At 40.8% G+C, this 19191-nt stretch overlaps 1 protein-coding gene across 1 annotated transcript in view; it reads right to left on the bottom strand.

The window, feature by feature from the left end:
* Positions 1-19191, bottom strand: part of CDK5RAP2 (CDK5 regulatory subunit associated protein 2) — a 68376-nt gene that overhangs the window by 18145 nt on the left and 31040 nt on the right. Inside the window, exons 19-27 of the mRNA XM_079324323.1 lie at positions 15755-15850; positions 15108-15155; positions 14327-14514; positions 11755-12217; positions 8840-9098; positions 7410-7526; positions 4665-5241; positions 2590-2822; positions 439-487 (exon numbers count right to left, since the gene is read on the bottom strand). Coding sequence (XP_079180449.1) covers positions 439-487; positions 2590-2822; positions 4665-5241; positions 7410-7526; positions 8840-9098; positions 11755-12217; positions 14327-14514; positions 15108-15155; positions 15755-15850 — 2030 coding nt within the window. The remainder of the gene's footprint in view (positions 1-438; positions 488-2589; positions 2823-4664; positions 5242-7409; positions 7527-8839; positions 9099-11754; positions 12218-14326; positions 14515-15107; positions 15156-15754; positions 15851-19191) is intronic.

The raw sequence follows: 19191 nt of genomic DNA, 5'->3' as shown, positions 1-19191 counted from the left end.
AGAAACCCAAGAAAAACAGCACAACAACAGCTGCTCTCTTCACCTTCAGCATGGAGGTGCTGTGACAGTGAACTTCAGCAGTGCTGCACTTGAGTGACCCTGAGGCAGCCCCAAGGGCACAGGGACACAGGGAGGGACTGTCCCCCTGGCACCTGCACAGGATGATGTCTCAGAATGCACCACAGTGAGTGTGGACATGTTTCATTTTATTCATGAAAAGAACAATCCTGGTGGCACAATGTTTCTCTTTCAGTATCTCACCTGCTTGGTGAGAAGTGGGGAAAAAAGCCTTAGTCTGTTTTCAGTGAGTGTTTTATTAACAAAACAGGTATTAATAAGCAAAGCCCTGACAAACAGCTAAACATTCTAAAACACAGAATATCCTCATCAGCTTATGAAACAACCATCCTTTTGCTAAACATTCAGTTGCTCTCTTACCTTTGAGCTAATTCATACAGTATAGTGACTTCTGTCCCTATTGATTCCCCTGCAAAGCAGAAACAGCTGATTAGAAACATGTACTGAGAATTACATTTTTTCCCCACCAGCTTACTCTACTTAAATACAGAGTGGTAAATTAATGAGAAATTAGAGGAGTCAACAGATAATAACATATTTTGTATTAGTGTCAAATGCTGTAAATGACCAAAACTATTTATAACCCAACAACAAAGCAATAGCTTGCCCTGGAAGTTACAAAAAAAAAAATCATCAAGGACCACAGGTGCCAGATTTTATAGCCTTGGTGTTCTAATTAGCATACCAATTTGAAATAATTGTACTATATGGCAAAAGGATTACAGGCACATTTTGCTACTTCTTCACTAACATTTATATAAAAACAATTCCATTGCACTTGGATTTTTTGTGCTTGTTTTGGAGTCAGGCTAACCAGTCATCTTTAATGAAGGAGCACACACAGGATTTTGCCTGCAACATTCTCTGTGGAATTGTGTGTGAGCACAGGCACAATTCAGTGCAAGAGATCTGGACTCAGACACTAATTTAAATACAGAAATAAGAGCTTGGTGGTGTCACCTTGGCTCCCCATATTTTAACATTTTTGTGCAATTAAGCAAAAGTGGCAGGGAAGAGTTGCACAGCTGAAATTTCAGGGGAATGAACTGAAGGTCAGGATGGAAATGCAGAGACAGACAGCTGTTCATGCTCCTTCTTTACAGTCAATTCTGAGTACACTGGATGTTCTTTACAACCCTACAAACATCATTTTACTTTAATGTGTGATTCAATGCAGCACTATTGTGTTAGATATATTGAATTGTCTTGGTTGTCAGTGACTTTTCATAGTATATAGGATACCATCTGTTGGTTTAAAGGCATTTAATGTTTATTCACCACAGCCTTCTCATTTGCAATGCAAGGAATCTCTGTAGCCACTGAAATCGTTGAATACACTCAATCTTTTATTACCCTGCCATGACACAAGGCTGTAATACCTTTTTCTCATATACAGCTGCTTTATATGAGCAATCAAAACTGCAACATCCTGCCACAGGCTGCAATGAAAGGCAGCACACAGACCATGCTATGGGCCCCAAGTGGGGCTGAACAAAGGAGCTCCCAGAGCCAATTCCAGGAGGATGTGAGGGCCAGGTCCCCATCCCAGGCACCTCTAGTGTTCTGTGTCACTCCTGCAGCTGCCACCTGTGAAGGATTGCTGGCTGCCTGGGTCAGCAAGAGCAGTGCTTCTGATGCCAGGAAAAGGTCTTGCTTGCTGTTCTTCACAACAGCATCCCTTTCCCATCATTTTCCTGCTAACTTTCTTCAAACTACACACTGAGGAAATGTGCAGGTTATACTCTTCCATCAAGTACTAAATGTCAATTGTGATGCTCATTTTCCAGAACAGGGCTGTATTTTAGCTCTCTTTTGAAAGGCAGTGTACATTTCTCCACCAGCCAGAATAGCAGGCAGCAAGATGCAGATCCCTTAGGAAAATCATGGAATAAATGAATTGGAAAAAACATCTTAGATCATGGAGTTCAGCTGCTGCCCCAGCACTGCCAGGCCCAGCACTAACTCATGTCCTCATGCATCTTCAACAGTCAGCTGGGCTGAACCCTGAAGCTATGTGCAACAAAACTTTTATATAACTACTGTATTTTAGACAGTTAAAATATGCTTGTGTTGAGATGACCCCAAATAGCAGGTGTCAATAAAGCTACAAAAGGAAATTCTAGTCAAGGAGTAATGGCCATAAACTAAACCACAGGAAATTCCACCTCAACATGAGAACTTCCCATTGAGGGTGGAACAGGTGCCCAGGGAGGGTGTGGAGTCTCCCTCTCTGCAGACATTCCACACCCACCTGGACACATTCCTGTGGCACCTGCTCCAGGTGACCCTGTACTTGCAGGGACTTGGACTGGATGATCTCCAGAGGTCCCTTCCAATTCTGTGACTCTTTCTGATTCTTGTTGGATCATAAAAACTTTATCTTCCATGAGTGTCCTCCCCATCTGAAAGCAGCCACCAGCAAGGAAAGCTCCCTTTCACCAACAAGCAGATAAAACCCCTCCCACTCCAAGGGCATTAATCTAACAACAAGCACAATGTGCTGCTGCTCACCATAGAGAAATTTCATTTCCAGCTTCTCAAAGAGCAGCACACTTTGGTTCAGCTGCTCACGGAAACCTTCAGCAACATGATAATCCACATGGCTGGCCTGGAGCAGCTGCTCAAAGGCCTCCAGCAGGCTGGTGAGGTGCTGGTGGTAGGTGGCACAGCCACAGCGGATCTCCTTGATCTGCTGGCACTGGAAGGACAGCTCCCGAGCTTGGGAATGAACCAGGGAGTCATACCTGAAAAACAAAACCAGCTGCAGAGCTCACGGGCCATAAATAACATTTAAATATAAATAAAAAGGGAATTCAGCTTATATTCCTGAACTATTCTGTTATGTGGTTCAATTTGCTTTTATAATGCTTTTAACAGCCACAATGAGAGATGTATTGTCTCTGATTGTTGTTTGGTATTTAGAGATTATTCTCCTTCACTTAACTGCATCATTTGTAAAATGGGCCAAAACTAATGGGATGCTTGGAAAGAACATGGATGGCAGCAGAGATGCCAAATTAAACTAAATAAGAGTGAATACACATCTTTTTCTTGACTGGTTGGAGGTTTTTTTTTGTTTGTTTAGCAGTTTGTGGTTTTCCTAACTCCCTATGGAAGCAGACAACTGTCCCTTCTCTGAAATTTTATGTATTCCCTGCCAAAACCACAGTATTGGACTTTCTGAACTGAATAGTTTCACCCAGTCTGAAAATTCTCAATGCATGTGCATTGCAAGAAACAGTGACAACCACTGTGCTGTCCAAACTCCTGCACTGCACAAGCCAGGATATAAATTTCAACTCAGACCAACTGAATTTATTTCTTGAATTTAGGCTTACAAATGTAGGTATCCCCTTTGTACTGCCACTGTCTGTACCACAGGTAGAGTTCTTTCTCCAGAATCATCCATTAGCAGGAATAAAAAGGAAAGAAGATGTTCAAAGATGCAGGGAATCAAACAAAATCTATGGTGATGTGAGCTGTTCCAGCATTTTTACTGTCATTTGCATAGGAAGAGATGCACAACTGATTTTGGGGTCTGTCACTTGTGACTCATGACATTGTCCTAGACAGTGGCCATAAAAAACCTCACAGTGATCCACTGGGTCTCTTTCCTTAATTTACAGTTAGATCTTTCTTTGTAAAATGGATGAGGTATATTTTCAGGGGATGTAAATTTCTGTGACTCTGCAGCACCACTGTATTTTACAACAGTGAGACTCAGACACTCACAATAGTCCATTGCTGGTGGCTGTTCACTGTCTCCAAATATTTCTACTCCAGCATTTGGAAGAATGCACAAGGCTGAATGCCTTTCTTTGTCACAATTTCTGGAATTCCACAGGCCTCAGGACAATAACAATATTTAAAAGGGAGAAAAGGATGTTTAAAAAGGCTCATTCTTATGATCCCCCATTGCATGTCTGCAGTTTGTACATATGCAGCCAAAATGCTGCCCCAAGTCTCATACTAAATCCAAGACTGATACTTTTCAGCCTTCCATAAATTATTTTCCAGCTTATGAGCTTATGCTATAAAACTTCTTTCATTAATTTCTCTATTTATCTCCTCTCACATCCTTCACAGGACGTATTATAGCCCTTGACTGCAAAATAATGGAACATCCTGAGCATGAACATCCTGTGCTTACAGACCAAGCCTGGGCACTCACACAGAAGGGCCAGCACCAATCTGCCAGCCCACTGCCCACAGAAACACTTCTGTCTTAAATGGGGTGCTCCAGTTTCCTACACTTGGCACCTGAAAATGCCCTGAGTGATGCAGAGTGCTGGTGCTTTGATGTCAGAGGTGAGCCTGTCTCACCTGAGCTGGCTCAAGAGAAGATCTCTGACAGCAGAGAGAGGTGGGAAAGATGGATGTGTTTGAACAGATGTTAACACCAATTTATTAGTTTTGTACTTTAGGGTCCTTTAACAAAACATTTCAATTCCTTTATGTTAATGTTAGTGAAATTTAGCCTTTACTGTAACAACACTTGTAAATAAAATTATCCTCATCTCACCTCTCTAAGCTATTTGGTATTGCTGCTTACAAAGGGAGCCTCAAACAGCAGCAGTTTTACTCACTTGGAAGGTGATGCTGCTCCCAGGCTGTTATGAAGAGGATACATTTCATCAAGATGCACATTCACAACTTGCTCTTTGTCAAGTTCTGCCTCATTGGCCAACAGAAGCTCATTAAGATTTTGTGCTGCCCAAGTATCAGGTGCTTCCACAGACTCAGAATCCCCATTTTTGGTGTGGATCTCACAATCTAGCTGAGGGACACCAGAGGATGCCTGGACTCCTTCCAAGGCTGCATCTTGCACTTGTGAGCCAAACCCTTCCACAGGCAGGGCTGCATCACCCCCAGCTCCATTGGAAACACCACTGGACAAGAGCTGGTCAGAGCCCTGCAGCTGCAGCAGGAACATTTTGTACTTTTCAAGCTCAGACTGCATGTTCTTTACTCTCTGTTTCAATTCCTCTATATCCTCTGTGCCCTCACAGCCATTGAGTGCAGCTGTTCTTGCTCCACTGCCCTGCTGAGCAGGCTGGCACTTGGAGCCAGTGTCCTCATGTCCCATGGAATCAAACTCTTCATCCACCTCTTCTAATGAGCTCTGGATATTCCCATTGCTGATGTTATGATGATTTTGCATTTCTGAAAAACAGGAGGTTTGTGTGTGAGTATCAGTATTTCTCTGACATTGTTCTAACCAGCAATGCAATGAATTATTTCAATTCTATAAAAGCAGAATCAAAATGTAGGTAATTACAAGCTACACATTATTAGTTTGGGACTTTTGACCTCCTTCTATGATTTGCCATTCATTCAATTTGCACATCAAGTATTTCAAACCCCTTATTACCTTTCAAATAAACAATACTCAAAATACAATCAACTTTCTCCTACCAAATGCTTGAAAATTTCTTTTGCCAGATGCTCTCCTGAATAAGACACTGATCAAAAACAGACCTTTCCAGCCACAAAGATGATAACCCCAAGCATGAGGAGACTCTGACTTCACATGGCCCCTCCTAAAGCTTCTAATTAAATATTCTTCTTCTTCTCCCCACTCCAAAAATCTATACAAAACCAATTGGAGCATAAAGTCAGTGGAATTTTAAAAAGACTATCAACAATATAGATTTGAAAAGGAGGCTATAATAACTTCTTTTTAAAAGGTGTTCCAAACAAACTCCACTAAAGTGTTTGGTGTTAAAGGTTTTACTGGCACACATTTGATATGAACATCACATCCCTCAGGTGACTTTGCCATCCCTAAATAATGCAATCACCTCAGATTCAGCCCAATAAAAGCCATATATTCCTACAGCTAATCCTTGTTTATAGTTCTGTGCATGTTGAGGGCTGTATGTGTAAGTAGTCAGGAAAATGATTATTTTCTAGTTACCAGTAAATTAAATTTTCCCCTTCTATTAGTTCTGCAAAAGATCACTATGAATTAGAACTTCCCTTTGGGAGACAATTCATTGATCTTTCAGACAGGTTGCAATACTTTCAGATTGGTTTCCATGGAGAATTTGAATGTCCAGGTTCAAGCTGTAAATCAGTACAAAAACTCAGGGGGAGCAGCTCTGTATGAAAGTCTAAGACCAAGGAGAACAAAAATAAATATTACCTAACAGCTGGAATAAAATGAAGCTGTGATTCTGGGATATCAACACTGCCCAGAGAAGCTGTGACTGCCTCAGCCCTGGGATGTCCAAGGCCAGGTTGGGCTGGGAGCAGCCTGGGACAGTGGGATGGGATAATGGGATAATGGGATAATGGGATAATGGGATAATGGGATTGGGATGGGATGGGATTGGGATGGGATTTAAGTTCCCTTCCAACTCAAACCATTTTCTGATCTGAGATCAAGGCCAGAGGATGTTTGCTGCACTCTACTCATTCTGAGTGCCATTCCAGAGGCAGGAAGTGCTTCCCAGGAAGTGCCTGGGTGTGAACTCTGGAGGGCACAAGAAGGGAACACAACACTTCATTCATTAACTCCTGCTGCAGTAACACAGATGGCAAAAATCATCAACATCAAATGAATCCAAACTCTGAACCCCTGATTCCATGCATCACTCCAGATAACAAACAGAGAAAATAAAACCAGATACTAATGAAGAATATCTCAGATCAGAGCACTGGCTATGGTTTTTAGTGCACAAGTCCCTTTAATTAAAAAGCAGAACTAATGAGCTCCCTGTGCACCCCCAAAGGGTCCAGTGAGCAGGACCCTGCACACCAAAGGATGACAGAACTGACCACATCCTCTGCACTCTCCAGTGATACTCAGGTTACCCAAGCCCTCCCAAAAAAGACTAATGGATGATGCAGAAACATGGAACACACAGCACTAAGCCTATTTACATTTTCATTAAATGATTCCATTAGGTTTCAGCCTACTTGAATGCCTTCAAATAATTCAGATAAGCAAAATTCTATCTTTCAGTTGCTTCATTCCAATAGCTCAGAACTAGATGGAGAAACAGTAACAAACATTTAATTCAGAGAGGAGTTCAGAAGTGAGGACATTAGCAAGAGAGATCAGAGTCAGGCACACAACTCATTATTTTTACTGGAAACCAAACTCATAAATCCCTGTGGCCCTTCTAAAAGCACAACCCTGAAAGACCAACTTGGATTCCTGGAGCAATTAATCCACAGCAGCTAAGAAAACCAGATTTAAAATCCACAAATAACAGCAAGGGAGATGATTACCTGAAGCAATTTACAATTTTGTACAACTCAGAAGGAGCTGAAGTTTTTTAATTTCCTTTTTTTATTTTTAATTCTGTACCATATAAACACTCTACCTTGATAGTTTTGCTGATTTTCATCCTTTACATTTTCATTCTTGTCCCCTGTACCTGGATCAACATCTTGCAACTCCATCTGGGTCTCAGCATTATCCAGTTTGAGCAATGAGACAACTGGAGAACAGTGGGAAAAGGTAAAATAGAAATCAGTAAGAGACTTAAAAAAATTAAGTGAGGATAGTTTAAAAAACCAAACCAAAACCAACCAATCAAACCAGTAAATAAAATCAAAAAAGTTAAAAAAAAACCCCACCTCCCAAACACAAACCTGGTTCTCTGACAGTTTGGAACAGGAAAATTTTTATTGATAATATGAGTATATTTAAATAATTCCATTAATTATAAGAGTAGCAACTCAGAATTAATTGCAAAGGCCCCTACTAACAAATGAAGATCAACATTTGTAGGTCCCCTTTGTAATGGAACAGTAAATCAATCTCTAGTGCATTTTAAAATGTTAAGCTTAGAGAAAAGGCTTAGAAGTTTCTGCAATGTGAGCATTGATCACAAACCAATCTCCTGCAATCACCAGCAAGGCTCAGAACCATCAAATGTGCAGCACAACTGTTACTCAAGGGAAAAAAATCAGAGTGGAAAGAAAATCACAGGACTGCAGCTTCTGATTCCTTCCTGGACCAAATTCAGAGTCCCTGCCCTTCTCAGGACTCTCCATGGATTTTGCACCTTCTAGAATTAATTGCTCCAGTCCCATCACCCAAATATTTACAATAAATTGTAGAATATCTGTGCCTTACCACAACAATGTTATTTTTAACAACAGTCTCTGTAACCTCTGGGTCTGACAGTGGCTCACCCACCACTTGACTGAGTCTTATTTTTATATTTGCTCTCCCTTACCTATCCTTCACTCCCCTATTCAGTTTTTAATCTAACTTCTAAGTGCATTTTTACTTTCCTACCACCCCAAATTTTTACCTAATATCCACTGCTCTGTCTTACAATTTGTCATCCTTTGCTGATCCCAGTACTTTGTCAACAACTGAGTTTAAATTAACCCAGCCACAGTGGAACAGACACAGCTGGCTGGACTGATCAGTGGACTATTGGAAAAGTTTAATTATCCAGCATAAACAAAACCAGGATTTTTATACTCTCTTGTCTCCTTTACAGAGTTTTCATTAAATTTGGCATCTTATTAAGGAAATTTTTTATTTACCTAAACATTGATATATGTGAGCCCTCTGATCTGCCATTTATCACAAACTTTACAGGTGCACACAGCACTTTTGGTCCCACAAAAAGCTGGTTTGTATCTTAGTGGCAAACACAAAAAAGGTGTTTTTTATGTCTACACATATTTGTCTACTCAAGAAACTCACAAGATGAGGCAGTACTGGAGATCTATAAAGAAGACCTGCATTTACTTTCTGCAGCACCAGGAGTCACCAGATTTGCTCTTTATTTACCTGTCCCTGATGTGTCTCCCTGGGCAGGCTCCCCTGGAAGGTTTTCAGCTCCAGTCCCAAGCAGTAACTCTCCCTTAGGCTGTGCCTGAAATGGTTTGGTTTGTACTCCACAGGATCTCAGACCTGCACCAGGTGCCCTGGAATGATGCTGTGGCTCTGATTTCTGCAGCCAGGAGGGCAAAGGAACATTTCCCAGGGGTCTGCAGGATCTTACAAGCACAGGCAGACGTGACTTCATGGGCAAGGAGGGAGAGAGAGCCTGAAAAAGGAGTGGAAGAAAATGGGGAGTCAGTGACTCCTGTGTAACAGTCAAGCACAGGAAATATAAACAAACATTCCAGGAAAAAGAAAAATGCTCTTGTAAAATCAGGCAGCTGTCACGTTAGTTTTGAAAATAAAATTGCAATACCCTTGGCTACATGAGAAATAAACTTTAGAGAGGCAAAACATCCATTCCACTGGCAGAATTCTCTGAGAGTCCCAGCTGTTCATGCATCTCTAACCTTCCAGCTCCTGAAGCAGGACAGCAAATCCAGCAGAGCCTACCAAAGGCTTTTAACCACCAGGTGTATTAATTAGCTCTGGATTTGTGGATGCCTTAGAAAAGCAGTTTCTCACCCAAACTGACCTCTTCAACTGCTACTTCCCACTGTCATTTAGATCATAAATCTCTTCCAGCCCAGCAACTTCTTTCCTTAAAACCTTTTTTTCTTTTAAAGTTGAGGATCCTCCTCATTTTTCAACAACTCCTAAGCTTATTTTCCTTTCTTCCTTTAGCCTCCACCCAACATGCCCAACTTCTTCCACAGCTTTGAGAAAAACAGCACAACTTTGTATCAGCCACAGAGGATATTTACTCTGCCACACAGAAATCCTTTATGAACAAAACCAGTTTTTCACCCATCCACTCTATAAATGCCTTCTGAAGGATTCCCATTTCCAGCTGTAAAAATTTCCCTCACTGGAGCTGGGGGAAGCTACATTTCTTAAGTCACTACATTTTAGCCTCTCACCTTTGGAAGACTCTGCATAAAATAAATGTTCCTTGTTTAAACCACACAGCATAAACCAGGGCTGTCTCCAAACAGATAAAAGCATGCCATGTGTTGATGAGAGTTATGAAATTGTGTGTAATAATAACAAAAACCAATAATGGCATGTTCAGATAGATTTAGTTTATAATTCTGCTGTTCATTTGCTCCACCAGTGCTGTTAAGTCCCCTAATTTCTTTCACCACCCAGTGTATTCTGAAATACCTTTCCATATTTACTTCTCAGCAATTACAGTCTTTACACAATTTAAAATCATAAAAAGCAAGTTCCATTTTCCTAATGCCATCCTCAATTCCATCTGTACATATATGAGAACAGTATCCTTCACAGGCTGCAAAATAAATCCAGAACTTCCAGCAAACTAAACTGCTTTAATAACACTGAACCATTCCCAGCTGTCTCAGGGCTGTGGCACAGACACATTTGTCACCCAGATTACCCAAAGGCCACTTCAACTGGCTACATCAAATTATTTATAAAAGCCATTCCAAAGCTAAAGATACAGTGCATTAGTCCAAACAAGAAAGCTTTTAAAGCAACTGATTCAAGGGCTGAATTGAGGTTGCCACTGATTAAAGCAGAGAGGAATCTGGAAAATGGTGAATCAGAACAGCAAACTGAAACCTGGGGAAAAGAGAAACTTGAAAATAAATATAAAAAAAAAAAAAAAAAAAGCAAAAAGAAAATTGTAGAAAGAATCAGTAAATTATGGAATGGTTTGGGTTGAAGGGACATTAAAGCTCATCTGATTCCACCCCCTGCCATGGGCAGGGACACCTTCCACTATCCCAGCCCTGCCCAGCCTGGCCTTGGGCACTGCCAGGGATCCAGGGGCAGCCACAGCTGCTCTGGGCACCCTGTGCCAGCCCTGCCCACCCTCACAGGGAAGAAGAATTTTTTCTTAATATCTCAGTATCTTGGCCTCCTTCATCTTCAGGCCATTCCCCCTTGCCCTGTCACTCTGTGCCCAGAAAAAAGCCTTATCAACATCCCTTCATATATAAGCCCCTTCCTTCAGAAAAAACAACCCAAGAGGAACAGGCCAGAATAAAAATGAACTGCTCCTAATTGCTCTCTCTCAGAAATCTCTTGATCACTAAAGTTATGGCAAGCTCTCTTTGCAGAAGTGCTACAACATTCCCTGTTAGCAGTGCACAAAATCAAAAGCAATGCTCCCCTTTGTCTGCTCTGCTGGAGCCAAGATCTTCAAAGAGTGTTCAGCTTCACTCCTATCACTGCTGCTGAAACAATACACAGAACTCTTTAGCAGACACTGTTTCCCCACCTCTTTGTTTGGGATCCTGCAGACAGGAGGTTTCCAAACCCAGCTGGCCCCCAGAACACTCTGTGCACCCAAACACAGAAACTGTCCCCACCCCACAGGGTACCCCTGAACACACTGCCAGGAGGCAGGACACAATGATAGGATGCTCATAAAGGCCTAAAATTAAGATTTGAGTTTGTGGACGTTTCCTACTGACCCCTCCACAGCTTCCTCCCAGATGTGATGAAAATCTGGAATTTTCTAGAACACTTTTGCCATTTAGACTCCATCAGTTCTGAATGCTCTAGTTCTGCACATTATGAACAAGAAACACAGACTCACTTTTCCCAAAAGCTGTAATATTTACGAGTGTGTAGTCCCAGGGAGGATTGAAATTCAACTAATTAACGTTCTAAAGCATGCTGAAGTAGGAGATGAAAAGCTCTGAACATTAAGAACAATTATCTAAAATATTTGGCTTACATCTCTTTTCCTAATATTAAAAATCATACAAAAGCAAGATTTAATATTAGAAATGAAACAGATTTTTCCCTTTTATACAACTATTCCCTAAGTACAAAAAAGAGAATAAACTTACTTCATTTGTTCTAGTAAAAGAAAGTCTTTCATGCTGTTCACCCTTCTTACACACATTTTCTTGCTGATGTTCTGCTTCTGCATTTAATCTTGAATATTTTGACTTTTCTTCTGAGGCTCCTTTTTTGCCTTCATGTTTGAATCTCATGACATTACTCTCTAAAGTCATTGTTTGTGTAGCTGCATCTTTCAATTCCACTTTCAACAACTGAATCGCCTGATTAATCTGTGGCACTGCATCTGGATAAAGCTTCTCTTCCCCATCAAAAGTTGATTTCAATTCCACTCGCTGCTTTAAGAATTTAGTGACCTGCTTGAAATGTTTGAGTTCAGCTCTTAGCTGAATAATCATTTGCCTAAGATCTTTTTCATCCTTTTTCTCTATATCTTCACTTGAACATTCTTCCTCTGTCGTGTTCAGATGATCTAACAGTTCATTTACAATTTTCATTTGTTCTTGTCTGCTACACTCAGGAAAGAGGAGAGAAAAGACATGAATTTAGATTTTTATTTAAGCAAACAAAAATACCTTCCAAGAAACCCTTCTGCTGTGTTGTGACATATCTGAAACTCCCAGGAGGTTCTGTTTGACTCACTAATGAATTACTCACTAACAGACTTTTTGGAACCTTTTCACAACATGAATTATATCATAAATTGCCTCATCGTGGCTTTTCTCCTATTTAACACAGAAATATAAGAAATATGAATGGATTCTCAAAAAAGTTTACTCTCTGTCTAAAAAGTTGATTTAAAACCACACCAGACTCTAGACCATATAATCACAGATTAGCCCAAGCTGGAAGGAACCCACAAGAACCATCAAAATTCAACTCCTGGCCCAGATGTTGAGTTTTTGTGCAAATCTACTCCTCCATGTATTTCTAATGGATGAGGGGAGATGAAAAGTGAGAAATCAGCCAAACAGCCTGCAAAACCAGCTCATTACAGACCACCAAAGTGCCCCATGGATAACTAGCAGCCATAGACAGCAGTTTGGAAAGCAATGTTTTAAGAGAAACTGAAGCCAAACAAGAGGCATTTAAAACAAAAACAAGCTCTGAAATTCTACAGATAATTTCATGTGTCCAATAGAGAGCTGTTTGTGCCATTAAACATATAAACCAGAGTTTTAAACAACTGCATTTGTATAGTTTAGCATTTGAAATGGTAGAAGCTAACTAGGCTTTTTATGGCTTCTTCTGGCATCTAATGGCATTAGTGAGAATTCAGTTATGCAAAGCACAGGCTCATCACCCATCAGCCTGGACATTTATACTTGAACACAGGAAAAATTACACACTAGAGTGGTAAAGATGATGGTGCTAGAATTACTCATTAGCCAACTTTTAAGTAAAGATAACAAATAAACAATGTTTTCTCTTCATTTCTAAGGGAGTAGTATCTCCTCACTCACCACTAACTACTCGTGTGACAACTAAGACAATTTATGCCTGTTGGGAGAGTTTTAAATAGTAATGTGAAAATGCAGAATTGCCTGAGTAAAGCCAAGTGCAGCATGGTGAACACAGAAACCAGGGTTTGACTTGTGTAACTCTACTGAAGATTCTGCCCCCAGCACTGACAGGCACTGGAAAAGTCCCAGAGTTCTGTACACAGTCAGTCCAGAGACCAGGAAAGCAACTAGAGAAGGAACTACATAACAAGGAAAAGAACATGAGGATGATCTACAGGAAAGCTCCAACTCAGTTTTCAACAGGAGATTAAGTGGTGTAAGCATGGGGTAAATCAGCCAGGGTGTGTGGGTCTCCTAGACAGGCTTTTCTTGCTTGGCATTGCCCAGTTCCTATGGAAATGAGCATTTCAGCTGGGAATTAATCAAACCCCAGTGTAACACACACACACACACACTTGAATTCCACTGGTTCCAGTAGGGCTTGTATAGATAGTCCACAAGTTTCCTCCCACATGAAAAGTGACCCAAGAGCTTAGAACACAGCTGAGCCAGTCCTGCACTGGAATAAGCCATCAGTCAAGTGCAGGACATGGGCCCCAACTCCCCAGAGTGAGAGGCAGCAAAGCCCAGTCCACACAGTCCAGGTGAAATGGTGAAGGGCACTCAGTGTGCAGCAACATCCATTCAAAATTATCCCAGTAAAAGTCAGTGTAACTTCAATCTCTCCAGCCCTGGATCCTTTTACATGCTGTTTTTACAGCAGTAAAGTGCTGTCCCTTCCACCACACCACTTTTCACTGGCCTGTGCTCTCAGATATTTTGTTTTTTTCAAGAAAAATACCAGCTACTGTCAACTAAGCCCTTTGACACTGTTAGACCCCATCCTGGAAACAATCAGTCCCTGCAGTACAGCACTGAGGATCAGTAACTTTGTACAGTTTCTTTTTTGCAATGGGTTTTTTTGTAAGGATTTCTACTGATAGCATGTTTTCTAATTACTTAATTGCATGATAGACTAAAATGGCTCTGAAGGTGCCTTGCCAATCTCTCAGGTAAATTACACAGTGCCATTATCTAAATTCATTTTAGCAAAATTACCTTATTCTCTTCTCAAATAGAAATACTGTCAAAAGCAGTGCATATCCCTCATACTCACGTAGATGCCAGCACAGATGTTCCATTTTCTCTCAGAAGAGATGTGAGCAAGTTCTCTTCTGTTTCATCTTCACTCATTCCTGTTCTGCCCAAGTGTTTGTCAGTTGTATCATGCTCAAATTGAGGCTTAATTGGACTCCTATAATGTCTGTCTTTGCAGAAACTCTCTGAATAGCCTGATGGAGTTATCTGTTAAAAAATTGCAAACATTGTCTTATTACACAGGTATGTAATGTTCTATTAAATTCAGGGCTGTAATCTTTCTGTAATCAGGTTCTGTAATTCCTGATGCTCTTTATCTACATTAAGAAGCATCCACAGACATTTTGCTGACTATTTATTAATAGAAAAACTAATTAACATCTATTTCATATGATTAATTCATAGGGATCAGTTGTTTAGTAAGGAGTAGGAAGATTTCCCTGAAGGTCTTTATCTAACAAGAGCTATGAAACTTCTGGAATGTTGCCTGCAGACTGCAGCTAACAATTTTATTAGCTCAGCTTTGAATCATCTGTATTTAAAGTACAGATTCTGTCCTGGGATCTCCACATTCAAGCCCTGATGGCTGGGGCAGGACAAAACTTGGAAGCATTTGCAAGCTGCCAACTTTCTGTATAAAACATCATGGATGTGTCCAAGGGAATTTCTACCTGGGATCACTCAAACCCTAATTAAACAATCAAAATCTGCAGCAATCACATGAGAATTCAGTCTGGGCCCATCTGGGTACAATTCCCATCAGCAACAAGAGCCAAGAGTGTTCAGAAAACATCACTTACCTGTTTATCCACCTCACAAGGAAAATCCAAAGATACTTGAAGGCAAACCTGATAAACAGAGAAACACAGACTGTAGAAATTACAGATTTCATAGAGCAAAATATCATCCTTATTCAGCATTACAAAGCAATGTGCAATCTGAGTTATGTTATGATTCCATGATGCTTTATCTTACATTGATTAGATTGAGAGGACAGCACATTCCTGTTTCTGTGAAAATACAGTTTACAATTGACCAAGCTATCAAGCATTTCCACCCTAAAGAAGGATCTGCAGGATTTTTTCCTCAATCACAGCAGATGAATCTCACATATTTACACTCCAAGCCTGACTGCAATGGAGGCAGAAGATGAACATGTGTGGATGTAAAGAAACACAATTTCCAGGGCCTCTCTGTCATCCCTGTTCGGGGTGACTCTGAGTCCTGAAACAGAAAACAAGGTCCACAATGAAAGCAATCTTGAAAGCAAAACCAGCTGAGAAATGCAGGAAAAAGCTCCAGCAGATTTTCAGGACAGCAATTAGTTGAAAGCAAAATCAGACACCAAGAAAAGCACATTTTGTTTGCAAAAGACTTTATGTTCTATGGAAATGAAGGTGTTTTAAAGGCATGCAGAGAAGAGAGCACTGTACCAGAATGTTCCTACCTGACTGACCCTCTCACAAAACTGACTGTTCTGCACCTTCCTGTCATTGTCACCATCTTCAGGTTGCATCACAGGCTTCTCTGTTGTTTCAAGACACTACACAAAGTATGGAATGATGTGAAAATGTAGCACAAAAAAAATACTGTGATATGAAACGTGCATAAATAAGTCAGTGATATGTCTTAAAAGAAAAATAAAAAAGCCTGTAATACAAAGTAACAAACACTGAATTAGATTCCTTCAACAAGATCAAAGAAAATTAATATAAACCCCAGGAATGACTCATATCAAATAAAGTGAAACTTTATCTTATCTATTCCTTCATTTTTATTTAACCCTTCCTCCCCAGAATTTACAGAACATATAAAAACCATTTAACCTCTTGTGGCAAAGGAGCTCTGTATCCTGAGTCATGTCCCCATTCTGCCTATTTTATTTTCCAATTTCCAGAATTTATGTTTATTTGCTACACAATTTAGGCTCTTCTCCAGCATTCAAGAAATAGATGCTTTTAAAACTAAGCACATGTGGCTTGCTGTACTCCAGCAAGATTTACTGTGCCACTGAAGGTTACAACCTGCTGTGCCTCTGCCTAAATTTGCCCATTTGTAGCAAACAGTGCCAAATCATCTTTTACTCCCTGTTTGCCACAGAACCCAACCCAACTCTCATTGCCTGAGCAAAGAGGAGGGGAAGTGCTCAGCCACTTCAGGAGCAGCACCCAAACCCCTGAGAGCAGCAGCAGAATCCCCTTGGTTTGCTGGATGCTGTTGAGCACTTCCAGGGCTCCAGGGGCAGCCACAGCTTCTCTGGGCACCCTGTGCCAGAGCCTGCCCACCCTTTATTGGGATATTGGGAACAATTCCTTCCCAGTATCCCAATAAACCTGCACTCCTTCATCCTGAGCCATTCCCTGTGTCCTGTCCCTCCATCCCTGTCCCCAGTCCCTCTCCAGCTCTCCTGGAGCCCCTTCAGGCACTGGAAGGAGCTCTGAGCTCTCCCTGGATCCTTCTCCTCTCCAGCTCTCCAGCCTGGTTCCAGCCCTTGGAGCATCTCTGGCCTCCTCTGGAAACTCTGATTATGCCTAATTCATAGGTGGGATACAGCCCTGACACAGAGGATTCCAACCTGCATGGAACAGTTATTTCTGCTGCTTCAGGACACTGGGAATTGAATGTATGTGTGGGGTTTGATTTTGATTTTTTTAATTGAGTATGCATTAAATGTATGCATATATATTTATTAAAATATATATATATGTGAAATTCATTAGAAAACCCCTTTTATCTCTCAACCCCTTGCAGTAGAAGCAAGTCTAATGATTTTAGGTATGAATTTTAAAAGGCAGATGGTGCAGAGTATTAATATATTTGCCTTTTACAATTAGACTTCTATATGGAAAACTGACTTCCAAGTCATGTTTGAGTTAACTTGGCATTTTCACTCAGATTTTCTAGAACACAGAGCAAAGACAATTTGAAAGCTGGTGAAAATATTTTTTTGTTGTAATCATGGGATGCCAAAAGTCCAATTAGGTTAATTATTATTAAAAAAAAACAAACTATTTAGATTGAATCTTCCATGTGTAAGTTCAGGACAAACACTACATTTGTATATAAAAAATAAACTTATTTCCTCATGTAACTTATCCATGCAATGCAACTACCTTTTATGGGTCAGCACTATTTGGTATCTGCTTTTCCCAGGTTGTATTTGGTTTAATAAGTGAGGATTCATTAAGGAAATTACTACATAAGACCAACAGGTTATAAATACACTGTGACAATAAATCACTGCAGGCTGAGCCTGATCCTATGGTCCTGTGTCTGACAGGCTGGCATGTCCTGTACTCCAAGGAATATGACCTAAGGTGCAACAAAATATTAAATGAAAGTAAGTGTCTTGAGGCCAGAAAGATAAGTCTAGCAAAAATAAGTTGCCTGTTTTAAAGTATTTCTGTGGAGCCTGAAAACCAGGAGAATGTTCTTCCTAAATGAAGCACTGATGTGCTTGGTTTGCAAAGCTCCCCAGAGCCCTGGAGGCTGAAATCACTGAGGCTGCTCCTCTCTGAGGAGGCAGATGTTCAGAGGACAGCACAAAACAACCTTTTCCTGTCCCCTTCTCCCTCCCAGCACAAACAGGAGCAGAGGACAAGGGGTGTCAGACCCTGCAGAGGCACCAAGGTTTGATTTGTGCTCTGCTTTTGGGAAGGAAAACAGGATGGGAGCATTGTAAGAACTGGGAACTTCCCATGTATATCCAAATTCCTCTCATAAAACAGATATCAGTGTCATCCCAGCTCTACCTGCTAACAAATTCTAGCTCAAAAAACACACCAAATTAAAAAAAAAAGGGGTTTTGAGAGTGGTGGTTAATATGCAAAACACACTGTTATCACACCCATAACCTGATACCCAGGTTGTCATTTATTGCCACACCTGATAAAAAGCTAGCTTTGGAACTAAAAACTTGTAACTAAAGATCCTTTCATTTTTGAGCTCCATAATATTACAGTCATTCTGGAACTGATTAAAACCCATATTTAATTTTTCTATTTCTTTTCTCAGAATGCTGAGGTATATTTATATTTTTATTTATATTTAGCTTCACTCTTTGTCATTCTACATCTGATTCTGCAGCTTTTCCAGTGAGCAGCCCTGTATGTACCTGCCATGTGGAGAAAAGCAGGAGCACCCAGCATCCTGTCACAATAATCCTGGCACAGGACAGGAATTACTCTGGAATTCACTGTGGCATCCATGGGGATGCAGAGCCCTCTGCAGGATGATGAGACAAATTGCTAAAAATGTTAATTATGGAGAGTGCAGGCACCTGGACAGGGATCACCCACCAGCTCTTCTCCTAAACCTCCCAGTGACATTAAATTCACCATTTCAATAAAGCCATGGCACACCTAAAGGTCTGCTTCTAATTTAAAATATACTTCAATTAAAGACAGCATGACTATGTCTTAAAACTGAAGAAGCAAAAATATTTTGTGGCTGTCCAGTATACCTGCAGCACATCCAGGAAAAGACAGGAGCTTTTTTCCTGAGTCCTGCAGAAAAGTTCCACAGTCCCAGTGATTGAATATAACTGATTTAAACCATTTCTAATCTTGTTCTTTTGAGTTTAATTCAGAAATTCAAGACATAAAAGACCAGCACAACATCATTCCTTCTATATTTTTTCCTTCCTCTTCAATACATTCTGCACAACAATGGAACTGAAAGCAGAAGCCACAAAGGAGCACAAAGACAAGCACCACCAGCCACATTCCAAGGAACACTTTCCAAGCTGGAAGGGTCACCCAGAACCTCCTGAACAACCTTCCCCACTCACCCACGTGGGGACCCAGCACCCAAAATGCTCTGAGTGCAGATGTCCTGCCAAGGCCTCCCCTTCCCACAGCTGAGAACAGTCCCAGCTTTGGGGAA

Source organism: Erithacus rubecula, assembly GCF_903797595.1.
Source record: "Erithacus rubecula genome assembly, chromosome: 21".
Taxonomy (NCBI): Eukaryota; Metazoa; Chordata; class Aves; order Passeriformes; family Muscicapidae; genus Erithacus; species Erithacus rubecula.
Note: the sequence above shows the minus strand (reverse complement) of the source record. Positions and strands in the feature narration are given on the sequence as shown.